General features: G+C 33.8%; 1 protein-coding gene across 2 annotated transcripts; it reads left to right on the top strand.

Annotated features, from left to right (window-relative positions):
* Positions 1 to 7,411: 7,411 nt before the first annotated feature.
* On the top strand, positions 7,412 to 10,280 carry LOC131168606 (zinc finger protein JACKDAW). 2 transcript variants are annotated; one of them, XM_058128164.1, is made up of 4 exons: positions 7,513 to 7,611; positions 7,729 to 7,979; positions 8,096 to 8,492; positions 8,683 to 10,280. In XM_058128164.1, the coding sequence occupies exons 2-4, from the start codon at positions 7,853 to 7,855 to the stop codon at positions 9,650 to 9,652; spliced, it is 1,494 nt and encodes a 497-aa protein (XP_057984147.1). In that variant the 5' UTR covers positions 7,513 to 7,611; positions 7,729 to 7,852; the 3' UTR covers positions 9,653 to 10,280. The 2 variants fall into 2 exon arrangements, with proteins under 2 accessions (XP_057984148.1, XP_057984147.1); XM_058128165.1 differs by having other exon boundaries at positions 7,412 to 7,979.
* The last annotated feature ends 6,087 nt before the right edge of the window (positions 10,281 to 16,367 follow it).

The following is a 16,367-nucleotide window of genomic DNA, read 5'->3' as shown; positions in this document are numbered from 1 at the left end:
GCTTTCAAGCCCAGATGCAAGCCATGATGGATAGGCAAATGTGGTTAGAGGAAAGGATGCGCTAATCTGGACCAGATGATGTGGGTGGCTCCTCTGATTAATTATAAGGTATTATGATCACAAATTGAGTTTCATGTTAAATTATGTTTTTATACTTATATGGATATAAATCTTCCATGATACGAGAGGAGTGAATCAGATGATTCGGAGGCATGTTATTTTGTATATAGTACGATGGGAAAGTAGATTCATGTCTATTTGGATCTCAACGAGAATATTATCGGATGACTTGAGATAACAATTTTTATTTAAATTATGAATTTAAGATACGGTTACATGGATTATCGTCGTGAATATGCTACATGATTTCATGTTAGCCTAGAATGTCTCCTGCATGGTGGATGCAGTTGATGTGTATTGCATGCTGGTAGTGGATATAGGTTATCGTGTTCCTTCAACTTCTTATAAATGATCTATTTGAACCTACTAGGTACAGGTTTTATGGGAAAACATTCAATTTACAGACAGCATGCTGCCAAAATTTCGTTAAAATTTTCCAAAGTCCTAAAAAAAAGATAGGCTTAGTTTAATGTTAAACTATTTTTGAAAGGATGAGTGAAACTTAGGAATCATAATAAATGAGGCAATGTAGACTTAGTTCATTTAGAACGGACATTCATTTACATGTTTTTGGCTCGGTAAGCTTAAAGCATTCATTGTCGTGCCGAAATCATTTAAAATATTATATATACTTGGCTGAGGATTTGAAAATTTTAAAAACGCATAAGTTGAATATATACATAACTCATAAGGAGCATCACTTTCATAATCATTTAAATTAAATGCTCTTATGTCCAAATGCCTGGATGAATAACAATACTACACTGAACTCAATACCATCCACTGTTCTCTGCTCTTCGTATTTTGAATTTAATATATGGTTACATGGATTACTGTCGTGAATATGCTATATGATTTCATGCTAGTCTAGAATGCCTCCTGCATGGCGGATACAGTTAATGTGTATTGCATGCTGGTAGTGGATATAGGTTCTCGTGTGCCTTCAACTTCTTATAAATGATCTATTTGAACCTATCAGGTGCAGGTTTTATGGGAAAAGGTCCAATTTACAGATGGCATGCGCCGAAATTTTGTTAAAATTTTCTAAAGTCCTAAACAAAAGATAGGCTTAGTTTAATGTTACACTATTTTTGAAAGGATGAGTGAAACTTAGGAATCATAATAAATGAGGCAATGTAGACTTAGTTCGTTTAGAATGGACATTCATTTACATGTTTTTGGCCAAGTAAGCTTAAAACATTCATTGTCGTGCCGAAATCATTGTAAATATTATATACACTTGGCTGAGGATTTGAAAATTTTAAAAACGCATAAGTTGAATATATACATAACTCACAGGGAGCATCACTTTCATAAATATTTGAAAAAGACATAATTAGGGATTCGTCTGGACATATGAGTTGCAATGTCACTGTAGAAAAGAACCAAAAAAAGTGGAATAATGCTTATCTATGAAACAGTAAAGCATGCTAATTGGACACGTGTCCCTGGCTGGATTTATTCGCTACATCCCCTTCCCCACGCAATGCTAATACCTCATTGAGTCATTGTGCAAATCCCCCATAAACTAATCTCATGCTACGTTCCGGAGCATGTATTTTACATCTTAAGATTAGATTTAAATAGACTTTAATAAATTTCAATATAATTTTATGCTCCTTGTGTTTCGAGACACTTTGGACCTGAATTTACATTGAATTTAAATAAAATGTGATATTAAATTGTATTAAAATTTATCTAAATCCATTCAAATGTTCGAAATCTATGCTCTCGAATATAACGTTACATTTTTCATTATTGATATTACTACCGTACAAATTATGTAATATGCATGATTATGAAATCTTTGCCAATTTATTATATCATACCATTATTTTTCCTGATTATACTTAGCGTCAACTCTCGATTTGGTATACTAAATTTTTTTTAATGACTCTTAATTTGTAGGATTCGCGGCTGTCATAACATCAGCATAATGCCATGCATGCATGCACTACAGTCGTCAGATGCAACTTTTGACTATTTCTTTATAATTTTTATTGTTATTTAAACAAATGGAGTTATGTATTTTAATTTGAATTTGTATTAGTATTTGTATTTGAATTTTAAATATTTTTAAATAATTTTTGTTATCTGAACATATGTTATTTTTTCATTTTAATATAATTTGTATTTAAATTCAAAATTTTGAATAATTTACGAATTTTGTTGTAATTATGGTTACAGTTTATATATTCGAAAATGTAATTATAGATTTTTATATAAGAATTCATGATTAAATAAAATTAGTATAAAAGGTTGTTTAATTTTTCTAATCATTAGTGAATGATTCAAATTCGTCACCAATATCCTACTATTAATGACGAATTTCTAATTCGTCACTAATACCGCTCTCATTAGTAACGAATTCTTGATTCGCCAATAATATCACACTAGTAGTGACGAATTTCTAATTCGTCACTAATATCATACTAGTAGTCATGAATTTCTAATTTGTCAATAATACCATACTAGTAGTGACAAATATCTAAGTTGTCACTAATACCCTACTAGTAGTGACAAATTTATAATTCGTCACTAATACCCCTACTATTAGTGACGAATTTAAGTTGAGTCATTATATACTATATAGTGACGGTGTTAGAGTTTTAGTGACGGATTAAATCCATCACTAATACTCCATTAATAGTGACGAAAATTATATTCGTCACTAAAAGTTAGTAGTAATGGCACATATAGCAACTATTTGAAAACTGTCACTAATACCCTAATTTTTTGTAGTGTCTTATTTTGATGATAACAAATCAAGGGAATTTAACATGTTTTGGTTAAAGTGATGATGTTTCAGGAAGATCAAGAGTCCATTAATAGCCTACATTCCAAATAAGTGATCAAAAGAAAGCTCAACAGATCAAGTTTGTCAAATCTTATGAAAGCTTAAAGACTTTTGAAGCTTAAAGACTTCTAAAGCTTAAAGTCAATATGGACTCAAAGCAAGATATACACGAAGACTTCAAACTTAGAGAGTTTAAGTCTTAAGGAAAGTCTTATGTAAGTACTTAAATTTGTGAGGTGCTTGTCACAGTTCTGTTTTCCTTTTTTAACAACCATATAATTTGTCAGTCGCCTGAGCATGCATTTTAATTGTTTTTAAGATTTTTTTTCTTTAACTTTTAATTTTGGAATCTATAATTTGAAATTTGAAAAATATGTTTCCCAAGAATTTATTCTTTTTTTTTTTTTACGGTTTAGGTTGTTGGATCGTTGTATCTAGTATGGGGTATCGCTTGGAGAGGAGGGTTCTATCATATTGAAGGAGTGTTGTAAAGTTTTCCTCCGCCCATAAAGGAGTGGCATAGTGGAATCCTTAGGTGCGTTGCCTAAGGTAAGGATGTAGGCGGGTATAGCCGAACCTCGTAAAAACTCGGTGTCATTCTATTTCCTACTCTTTTTAAATTTTAGCACTTATAAACTGTGTGGTTGTGTACTTAATTTGCTGGATATTAATTTGTCTTTCATAATTGCGGAAACCATAATGGAGTATGTTGATTGATCAATATATTGTGGAAGCCACAAGGGAGTATGTCGATTGATTAATACCAAAACTCATTAATATATCGGTTGGTTACATACTTAATTTAAGATACTTAATTGATACCAATATTTGAACTTTGGAAGCCGGGTTGGATTTTCTATTTTATTTCATATTGCAATACCAAGCTTACTTCACTGATTACTTTGAGTGTTGGTTGTTACAGATCAATTGTACTTGTGAAGTTGGTTGTTGTGATTATAAAATAACTCAAATTGAAAAAGGGGTTTATACTTAACTAAAAGAACTTGTAAAACAATAATTTAAAAAGAAAGTTTTAAAAACCCAATTCACCCCCTTCTTGGGAGTACACTTTAACTTTTCAAGAGCTTCCTATTTATAGTAAAATTTTAGGGAAGAAAATAGAATTTATAAAAGTGTGGGGAGATGGGTGAAATTATAATTTTTTTTAAATAAAGGAATGGACATGTGATGGGCTTGGGACGTGAGGTATGGGATGGGGATGGAGATTCATGCGGGGGAAATTGAAAAAAAAATGGAAGTGCTTACCGACACTACCATTTAATTAGTTTACTTAATTAATTAATTATTTTTTGAAATCATTACATCATCTGCATCTACTTTGTTTATCTTATGAAATTCTATTTTGGTTAGGCCGACCTCTAAAGAGTGACTAAGTTGCAATAGTCTCTGAGTACGCGCTAAGACAAAGTCTTTCTTAAGTATCAAACATAAAATCAATGATCCTAACAAAGAAACACTTTCATATTGATACTAACTAAATGACAATTTTTATTATTTTATTGTTATTATCTTGTTCTTCTCGTATATACATTTTTGGGGTTATCACATACATAATAAAAATAATATTACAATTAAAGAGAAAATAATGCAAATAAATAAGAGTGAAAACTTCATTTATTCTCTCAAATCTTAACACGAATGACTTAACTTGTTAGTGAAACCTTGGGGTTAACATGAGATGTCCTTCAAATGCTAAAATGTAAATCTCTCTAAACATAGCAAATGCAAGTTTCTCACAAGAAAACTCTCCCTTTTTCCCACCAGGACATGTCCCAAAATAGCCCTTGTATAGTTTATTTATAAAGCATGAAGAAGGAGATAAATGAGTTTGAAAATAAGAATTTCAAATTCAAAATTTCATCTTCCATAACCACAAACTAATAACTAACAACAATCTGATTTGTTGCTTGACACATGACAATAATGAAGACATACGACACTTTAGAAACAACCAATCAAATTAAATAATTTCAAATTTTCAATTTTAACTGAACCAATTGACCATCCCTATGGGACTGGTCGACCTTTATTGTGATGGTGCTAAAATCTCTTCACATATGTGCAAAAAGATAGGAAGGACAAAAGCCGGTCAACTACCCTGTACAAATTTCTTTTTCCCTTTTGTTTTGGCTCAAATCTCAAGTTGTTTTAGCTAAATTATGAAATGTTTGGTCAAAAAATTATTATCAATAGACGTGAATGAAAAACATGAAATCAAGAGTTAATACTTATTCTCTTAAAGGTATAGTTAGCCATAAAAAAATGCAATGATCCCAAAAAAAAAATATCCTAAACACATTAAGTATACCAAGCAAAAACTCAATATTATGGATATACAATTAAAGAACTGACAAGAGCATAAACTCATAAGCCAATCACTCTTGAGCATCTCAATTTCCCTAACTATTTTTGAATATCAAATAGAATTTGAAGTGTTTCTTTCCATTAATATTACCAATGAATAATATATATAAAAAAAATTTCCAAATTGAGTATAAACTATCTTTGAAGAGCAATGGATTCTATTATCGTTATTACCTTTAGCAACAACTTTTTTCGTTTCATCACAAAGATTCATTACTAACGCCTGTTTTTCTTGTAGTGATTGCCACATATGACCATACAATGTCATATGCAAATGGAGTGTTGGATGAGGTAAAGTCATTACCATGGAATAATCACATAATATGATACGTAGAAAATGTGTTATACGTCATAGTATCATTACCAACGAATGAACACGTATATAATATGATATACAGATAATACGTATTGGATTGATCATGCGATTTATAACAAAATTGGTGGCACATAATATGGTTTGCAAATGATGTATATATGGTCTTAAATAAAGAGATGATGAAAACTAATGTATGTATTTCTTGAAAAGTTGAACCATGAAAGCGAACATAAGAATATTTTTATTTATTTTGCTCGGCAAACTTCCTAAAACATATACAAAAGATCTAACGTCGGTACTTGACTTAACATGTATTTCGAGAAAATGACTGCTATAGCTAGTAATGAAATATATGTACCTAACTGAACTCATGTCCAAATTTTTTTCATAAATATAAATTTAAAAAACTCAACATTTAATAATTTAATGAAATGATTGGGATTGAGCAATTGGTGTTCAAGATCTAACTATTACATTATGTTATCTTATAGCATAAAAAAACACTATTTCTATATATATATATATATATATATATATATATATATATAGGGCATGCCTATGGTCCAAGGTGGGAATGGGTAGCATTTTTTGGGGGGGAATTTTTCTTTTTCTTTTTTTTTTTAAAGAAAAAAAAACATGACAAAAAATTTCATCCCCACCACATTCTAATGTTTAAACAAATAAGAGAAAAGATGATATTTACATCATATTTTCATAAATAATAATAATAATAATAAAATATGTCAAAAACTAAGCCTGCTGTTAAGGCTAATATTTAATTTTAATGAGAGATGATAACGTGGGAAATGGGGATGCATGCATTACTGGGTAGAACGTAGACAGGGTCAACGGATCGAAGGGTGCATGTCGCAGCATCAACGTCGCGGGACCATACCAACACTGGGGATCGTTTTCATCGGTCATGGAATCAGGAATTCATCAAAAAGAAGCGTAGGAGGGGGGTGGGGGGGGCATCACCGCCACATGGAGTGGCTGCTTTTTGAGTGGATGGTGGCAGAATGACAGTCCACATTGGGTCCCACCCGCCCACTCATCGCCCAGACAGGTATCACGGACGGCTCGTATCTAAAACTCCTCGGGAAACGTAACTCAGTAACTCACTCTCTCTCATCCTGCATGCTAACTCTGAGTCAAACTGTAATTATGGCTTAATGATTTTATGCCTCGTCGAGGGGCTGTAGAAAGGCCGGTGACTTTTTTCACACCCGCCCTTTTTCTTGGATTCAAGCCTAGCTCCTCCCACGTACGTTTCATGTATTCACCATCTCTCTTGCTTTGCACGTGCCATGCTTCACCTCCTCTTTTTTTGCGATTTATTTATTTAACTTTTGAAAGGATGGTATCTAATATTATATGGACATTTGAGTAATTCATCCATCGGGATATTATATTAGAAGAACTAAGATTCGAGCTCCCGTCATTTAATCAAAAAAGTCTTGAGTTTACCATTAAAGCCACCCTTAAGTCATCAAGATTTATTTTTTGTACCCTTATGTGTTGATTTCAAACTAAAATTACTAAGTTCATTATAATTAGTATAGGACAATCTAGAAATGATTCGTGAATTAACAATCGAAGTCAAGATTATTTTTAATTTCGTTCCTCCTCATCAATGAATCACACCTCATCAATGAATTATGACTACATTTAATTATTATTTTTTTATGTTCTTCTTAATTAAATTTATACTTAATTCATTTTAAACTTGGATATTATCAATAATTGAGCTTCATTTGCTAGGATATATGGCCACGCAAGAGAGAAGGGGCCCAGCTAAATCTCTGGCTGATCGACTTTGAATATGATAAAGCAGATGGAAGACACATGTGACTCTTAGAGAGAGAGAGAGAGAGAGAGAGAGAGAGAGGGGTGTGGGAGAGCTACAGGTAGGAGGAAAGGATGAAATTCAATCTTTATTAATGGGCTGTTTTCATGGTTTTTGGTGTTTTCTTTGTCCTCCAAATCAAACAAGGTAAACCAATATCTCTCCACAACAAAACTCCCAAGTTTTATAGTATTTTTTGGAGGCCAGGGGGCTCTGGATTCAAGCGTGAGTTTGGGTTCTCTCTTGTTCTCTTTTGCTGCACAGGAGAGTTATTGTGTTCTCAGTATCCTTACAATTTATCTCTTTCTGCTTCAAAACCCTTGTTTTTTCTCCCTGGGTATTGTACGGTTTCGTCGAATCATATCGACAAGGGTTCTGAATTATTAAGATGCAAATGATGTCTGGTGATGTGTTCTCCAACAAAGGGTTCCCTCAAGAACAAGATGCAAACCCTAATCTTAAACCCAACACCAATCCCGCAGCGAAGAAGAAGCGAAATCTTCCAGGAACACCAGGCAAGCAAAACAAGCTAGCTCATCTACTTGCTTCAGTATATTCTCTCCAAAAAATGATCAATAGTATTAATCTCTATTCATCTTGCGTGTGCTATTTTCTCCTATTTAATTAACAGATCCAGATGCCGAGGTCATCGCGCTTTCGCCGAAGACCCTCATGGCGACAAACCGATTCATCTGCGAAATCTGCAACAAGGGTTTTCAAAGAGACCAGAACTTGCAGCTTCACCGAAGAGGCCACAACCTTCCTTGGAAGCTCCGGCAGAGGACCAACAAGGAGGTCCGGAAGAAGGTCTACATCTGCCCGGAGAAGACGTGCGTCCACCACGACCCCTCGAGAGCTCTCGGCGACCTCACCGGAATAAAGAAGCATTTCAGCAGAAAGCACGGCGAGAAGAAGTGGAAGTGTGAGAAGTGTTCGAAGAAGTATGCTGTTCAGTCCGACTGGAAAGCCCATTCTAAAACTTGTGGGACTAGAGAGTACAAATGTGACTGTGGAACACTTTTCTCCAGGTATATATATATATATATATATTTAATTTTTCTTTCATTAATCTATACTTGTGCAACACAATTGACTGATAAAGCGAAGAAATTAATAAATGCTCACACACGGTGAAGGGGAATTTAAAGAGAGTATCTCTACCAAATGATTGGGTAATAAGTGCTATGCCCTGAAATGGGGTTTCTTTAATTCAAACAGGAAAGATAGTTTCATCACCCACAGGGCTTTCTGTGATGCTTTAGCTGAAGAAAGTGCCAGGATAACTTCAGTTGCAGCGACTTCCAATAACTTAAACTTCAGAAAGGATTCTTCAAATGATCAGACCGTGATAAACCCGCCGCACGGATTCAGCGGCGCAGCCGGGATTTCGCAGTTCAGTCCGGGATTCGGATTTGATTTTGCAGGCATGGCAGATCAGCAGAAGCCCAGATTGTCACTGTGGCTGGATCAGGCCAATGCTAGTCTCAATCCAACTATTGATGTGGCAGCGAGCCTAAACAATTTCTACTTCTCAGCGGGTTTTCCGGACCAGATGGCGCAGATGGCGTCGCCGAATGGCATATTTGCATCATCCTTAACTTCCTTTGGAAGCCCTCCAGAGCTCTCATTGACACCACTGATTCACGGGTTGAAGGAAGAGGAAGGAGGCAAAGAGAACATGGTGGAAACCCTAGCTTCGGTTTACTCAGAAACCCGAAACAAGCAACCGAGCCCTACCACACCATCCGCGCCGATGTCCGCGACCGCGCTTCTGCAGAAAGCCTCCCAAATGGGCTCTACAAGGAGCAACTCACCATCTCCATTCTTCAGCAACCGCTTTGGACTCCTCAACTCTTCTTTCTCTTCTTCTTCTCCTTCTTCGCCGTCTTCTTCCCACGCTGCAACCTTCACTAGCATTCCTCTCCCTCAGAGTGTCCTCGCACCGGCAGGGGATCGAACCGAACTGACCAGCGCTGCATCAAACAGTAGTACTCTGGATGAGCTGATGGGGATGCAAGTGCAACCAATTACTAGTGCTAGTGGGAAACAAAATCAAAATGGGTTAACCAGGGATTTTCTGGGAATGGGAAAAGGTGGGTCTGGTGGTGCGCTCTTGCCCCAGGAGCTAGCCAGGTTTGGTCCGGTGGGCTCAGCCATGGGGTTGAGCCATTTCAGTGGGAACAACTGAACTGAGCAGTCCCAGCTTGCAATCTATGTGTTGTACTTTTTGTTCAATTTCTGCCCTTCTTCTTCCTGGTGTCTAGTAGCAGATGGGGGTGGTGGGTAAATTATTGGTAGATAGACTCATAGACCTCGTGTCGGGAAGGAGGTGAACTGGCTCCGCGACAGCAGCTACCGGACAGAGGAATATGAGGAGAGGGGTTGTGGACCGTCGGATGGAGGGTGGGGGCTCGCTGAATGCGGGAAACGAAGAGAGAGGAGATGCGATGTGAGCCGTCGGATGGGCCGGCGCTGGGGCCCCTGCATGTCGGAGGCAGACTTAACGAAAACCGAGCCTCACTATGCTCATGCATGTCCTCGTCGTTCTTGTCGTGGTTGGTGTTGGTTACTTGTGTCCTCTCTCTCCCTCTCTCTCTCTCTCAAAATAATTTAATATAAATATATATAATGGTCTTGGTCTTAGGTCTGGAAATGTGTTGAAGTTGGATAATGGAGAGACAGGTCGCTCGAAAAACTATGAAATGCGTTGACCGTCGTCGTCGGGGCGATGTTCCGGCGATGATCGAACTCGTCAACATTGGTGGGTTTGATTAGAATTTTTATTTAAGAAGTCTGCTGTTGGTGTGGTTTTTGAATTGTTTTTGTTTGATTGAATGTTTGTGAATAGGACTCATAGCTATAAGCTAGGTAGAATCTAGGGGCAACATTGATACACCCTTCAGATTCATAATGATTGGCTTAGGGGTTGAGTCATCTTGTAGTGGTACGGGAAGAAATGCTCATTAGGGAACGTTAAAATTTGAAAGTATTTAATTTTTATGTTATTAGGAATAATATATAAACGATTTTATTAGGCTTAGAAATAAAATAAGTTGGGGTGATTTACTTTTAAATCTGATAGACAAACCTTTCCTAATGAACAAGAGACATAGTCCATAATTAATAGATTACGAAACTGTATTAGGAATTTAAGAAAATAATAAACAAAATAATATATATATATATATATATATATATTAAAAGAGTAATTTAAGCGTAGCTAATTAGCGGCAAGAGATGTTCATAATTTATAGATTGAAAGATTATATTATAAATATCTGAAAAAAATAAAGAAAGATATATGCTAAAAGAGTGCTTAATGAATTGTTAAGTAATGAATAGTGCCAAAGGACAACTTGAATTTGTGAGTTACATTTTAAATATAGCATATAAAAACTAGTATCCCAATATAACTTAAATTATTTCACCTATTTTTATAATAATTTTTTGAACAAACTTATATTATACTTAGACTATGCAATGGGAGGTACTTGAAAATGGATTCATACTTGAAACCTCAAAATTTAAATCCCTAATGAAGAACACTTGCAAGAAATAATTCCTCCATGTATCCACTAATTATAGAATACCATATCAGCTAGCAATTGGACTTACGCAAGGAAGTGGTAATGCTTCCTATGAGACCAAATAATGAAGTTTCAAATATATATATATATATATATATATATATATATATATGTTTATTGGGACTTGAACCAAATCATACTTATCACTTGTATACAGGTCTAAATGTTAATATGGTACCTTTTAATTGATGAATTCTAAATCCTATGTGAAGGAGCTATTTTGTTTTTGTTTTCTTTTTTTTTTTGTTATTTTTTTTCCTGATAATCCGGGAACTCTAACCACTATTGCGCCACCACTTTGGACACTATGGTGTAACACCTATGTGAAGGAACTGTTGCTTACGAGTCCATTTCATAATATAACATCTTGTAATCGACAGTTTCAAAAAGTTGAAGAAGAGTTACATCCTCAAGTTGATTTACAGAGAATCCTTTGAGAATGGAGCAAAGATTTAAGGAACTAGTATTTAGACATTTGGAAGGATTTGTTGAGTGGGTTTTCCCCCTATATTTTTAACTTCTCAAGCTTTTTGTACATCCTTTACTTATATTCTTTGTACATTTCTTTTCCCTTTGAATAAAATTAGAATTATCTATAGCCCCGTTTAGAATTTGGGAAATATGAGGGAAAGGAAAGAAAAGCATAAAACAATTCAATTTTTTATATTTGATCATCAAGAAAAATAAGAAAGAATTTGTTCACTAATTTGCTATAATATATATATATATATATATATATATATATACACATAAACAAAAATTTCGTTTTGTGCACTAGCTTTATGTTTGGATAGTTTTTTTTATTTGGGTTTGTATTGGATTTGGATAAAATATAATATAAAATTGAATTGAAATTTGTTCAAATTAACCCAAATCCAATCCGAGGTCCAAAACCTATTCTTGATCCCAAATCCAACGTAGTAGTATTTAGTTTTTCTTGATTTTTATTTATATTAGACCAAATTTACATTTTTAGTAGTAGTTAATATGGAGAGAAAATAAAATTGAAAATTAATTTCCTTCTTATTTTCTGTTTCCTTTTCCAATCAAAATCCTTATTTCAAACGGATCTTTAAAGAAATGAAAATTTCTTTATATGTATTTCGTTGTCCCCAAATCTTGGGTTCAAGTCATCCCATCCTAGAGCATGGATTTCTTTGTAATAAAAAATAAATATGTAAATAAATAAATAATCTTTTCATGTATGTGTGTGTATGCGTTTGTTTTTAATTTTAATACTATTAAATGCAAAACTATATTTTTGCTAAAAATTAAGAGAATTTTCATACATAAATTTTTTTTCTTATTTTGTCATAGACAAAGTATTTGAAGAGGCCCTTTTCTTAAATACATATGTATATTATGAACCATGTAAAAAATATAATTTACTATAAACATAGTTAAAATTTATTGTTTTGAATTAATTATTTAATTAACTAGATCAAGTTTATCTGAAAATAACAAGAACCACTGATCATGATAAATAAAACCACACCATTCACTATAAAATATCTTAAGTATCATTGACAAAAACAAATTGTACTATAGATGCCATCTTCTATTTAGATTATCATTATCCTTATCATACACTAATAATTGGAGTACTACAGTTTCTTTGCATAAGTTGGTCATCAATGTATTGTCAGTTCTATGCATTTCAATGGGATATGTTTTCTTCATTGTTAATTTCAATTCAAGTTTTATTTTCCTCTCCAACTAGCGTCATAGATCGATCAGTGAGCTTGATTTGTAGTTCATATTTTAGTAAGAAAGTAAATGTCATTATCAAATGATTTTTTTTTTTTTCACAATTTGATAAATGGGGTATTTATGATTTTTTTTATGTAGGAATATATTTAGTCAAAGGATGAAACTCTAAAGTAATTTTCATTGACAATATAAAAGAGATTTCGTAAACATATCGTGGACATAAACACATTACTAAACAAGTTGTGTGATCTTCTAATTTTATTTTGTTTAATTTTCTATTGATTTGTTACATGTGCATCCTAATCCTTTTTGGTGTGTTCCACCATAGAAATGGTAAATCAAGCTATGCATATGTAAAGATTTGGAAATTATTATAATTAAATAATAGAGAGGAAGGAAAATTTGAAAGGGATAAAGCAGGGTTCGTCGACGAACGCCCCAATTTCGTTGACAATCTCCTTTGTAGCATTCATGGACGAGTTTCAATGTCTCGTCAACGAAGTGATATTGAGAGGGTGTATTTCAAACTCATTAGCTCGTCGACGAGCTCGCTATCTTTGTTGACGAACTCCCTTCTTCGGTTCATCGACGAGTACACGTGGCTTGTCGACAAAGTCACATGTCAAGTCACCTATAAACACGCAAAATCGGGATTTCAATGAGTAGAATTACTTTTTCCTCCTTTCTCTCTCTAGATTTCGAGATTCTCTACCTTCTCTCTTGATTTTCGGCTTCATTTCTCCTCGGTTCGACGATCAGAAGTTACCACGATGATCCTGGGGAGATTTTCTCAACTTAGCCGAAGTAGAATTTTGGTTTGAGGAATTTGGACATCATCACAAAATCTTGGTAAGTAGGTTGTTTAAGGGTTTAGTAGTAATCAGGCTTTTCTGAACCTAGATTTTGGGTTAGATGGAAATATATTGGTGTTTGGGTTGATTAAATTAGGGTATTGTGATTGCAGGATTTGGGTTTCTAAACACCTTAGGCATGGGCTGAGGATCCCAACAGGTATTTTCCCAGGAACTCAGGTAATATTGATAAATAATTAATAGTTCATAAATTTTATGAATAAAAGATAAATGTGAGTCTGGGGAAAAGGCAAATATGGTTATTATTCTTAGATGGGTTAATTGAATTGGGAAATGTATATTATTACACGATTCTGTGTTTGGCGCAACGGGCGTAGGAATATAATTGGAGTCAGAACTCCTAACCAGTTAAGTAACGGAAATATGCTATGCTAGTAAATTCATAAATTTTATCAGTAAATTATAGTATTTGATTATGAGATACAGGGTATAAATTATACAGTTATACAAATTTCAGTATACGGGTTTTATTTATTAGATGTGTGGCCTGAGTAAGTATTTGTTCAGTACAGTATTTATATAGTTTTTAGAATATCATGATTTACGGTATTTATGCACAGAAATATGTTTTATCAGATTTATAAAATTATGATTTACAGTACACACAGACAAATATTTTACAATGTTTACAGAATACTATGATTTCCTGAATTTCAAAACCATAACACTCAGATATACAGATATTTCAGTTCAAATATTACAGATCATACATATGTGATATTACAGATATTTTAACTCAGATAATATAGTATATTCAAATCAGTTTTACAATGTTATGGTTATTTTGAAATAATGATGAAACAGTAAGATATATAGAGATTAGTATTATACAGTATCAGACCCTCATGAATCAAATCAGTATCAGAGCACGGTACTGTAGCTATTTTAGTTCAAAGTGCAACCATACGTTTTAAATAGAGTATGGAACAATCGATTGTGCCCTAGTAGTGTAAAGGGCTCTCACGTCTGGCCTAGGTGGAGCGGGTCTTTTGTGCTACATGCATGTTTATGCATACAGTTAGGCTAGCACTGGTAGGCCAACCAGTGTTTAGTCCCGCCTACGGGCCGCATAACCAGTCATGAGGGGTAATCATGACATATAGTTTTCCAGGGAAAGTTTTCACAATAATTTATATGTATAGAGATTTACAGAATAACAACTGATATATTATAATACTAGAAGTATGAATAAATAGAAAGCTCAGATATTACAGTTGTATTTTAAGCCATATAGGTATGAGTTATACTATATGTTATGTTACATGCTATCTCAGTTTCAGTTATTTATCAAAATGTTATTCATATAAACTCAGTTGCCACACACTAGTAATATCATATTTCTTCTTATTGAGAGTTGTCTCATCCCAGTAATTTAACATTTTTCAGGTGATCCAATTAGAATAGAAGATCAGGCTCGGAGGTAGAGCGGATATTTATACTACCGTGTCAGAAGGGTGAGTACTTTTGGGGATATATTATTAGTAGTTTTAGGAGATCTAGTGGAGTACACTAGAGAGATGTGTATATATATATATATATATATATATATATATATATATATATATATATATATTCATGTTTTGGAAAAATATTGAATTCTGGTATTGTAATTATGGATGTATGATTTTATGTTTTCCGCTACTTAGGTATGTTACAATTTGGGCAGTGAAAACTAAGGTGTAGTTCCAAGAGGGCAGTGAATTGGGTTTTAAACTTTCTTTTAAAACTTTTTATGAATTCTTTAACTTAATTTAATTCTTTCAATGAATTCTTGATTTCTTGTTGATTTAGCAATCACACAATAAAAGCTTAATTCTCTTTATTTGATCCACAACCACAAAACAAATAAACATTCAATCAACCACTCTAACTAATTAATCACAATGCAAGTAACCAATCAATTAGCTACACAATATTTAATCAAGATGTTTAGTTTGTTTGCAGCCCTGTAGTGAATGAAATTGTAAGCCCTGTAGATAATGTAATTTGTTTCTCTATTTGATATTTAACACAACATCCACACTCTTCCAAAAATTCAGAATTTAAATAAATTCTTAGTTAATTTATCTTTGGGTGTTAACCAATCAACGTACTCCCTTTGAGGTTTTCACAAAGTATTAATCAACTAACGTACTCCCTTTCGGTTTTTGCAATCGCAAATCAAAATTAAACTTTAAGTTTACTTAATTTCCAAATTTACGTAGTATATATGATTTAGGAATTTAAAACATCCACGCAGTTAATATATGTGCTGAAAATAAAGAGCAAAGGAAGAGAGAGTGAGACCACGACTTTTACGAGGTTTGGCTTATCCTCAGCCTACGTCCTCACCTTTGGAAAACTACCAAAGGATTCACTAAAACTAGTTCCTTTGCCGGGCGGAACAACACCGTTTACACACTCCTTTAGTGAGCTAGAATCCGCCTCTCCAAGTGATATCCCCTCACTCGGTCACTCCTTCAATTAGGCTAGAGCACACCTCTCTAAGCGATATCCCCTCGCTTAGTCAACAATCTGAATACCTTAGACTCGTCACAATCTACAAGAGATACAAAAAATAGATGTATAAAAAGAGTGCTCTCACAAATAGCTAATTAGTACAAGTTAAATATATATACTTCAATCAAATTCACAATATGAAAAAACAAAGCTCAAGAAGATATCACTGTAAGCCTTCTTTCTAGGTTGAAAGAATTAAGAGTAGTGTAACGTCCTCAAATTCTCACTATAAAAT

This window comes from Malania oleifera, chromosome 11 (assembly GCF_029873635.1).
Source record: "Malania oleifera isolate guangnan ecotype guangnan chromosome 11, ASM2987363v1, whole genome shotgun sequence".
In the NCBI taxonomy this organism is placed as follows: Eukaryota; Viridiplantae; Streptophyta; class Magnoliopsida; order Santalales; family Ximeniaceae; genus Malania; species Malania oleifera.
The sequence above is the reverse complement of the archived record's forward strand: the minus strand, read 5'-3'. Positions and strand labels throughout refer to the sequence as shown.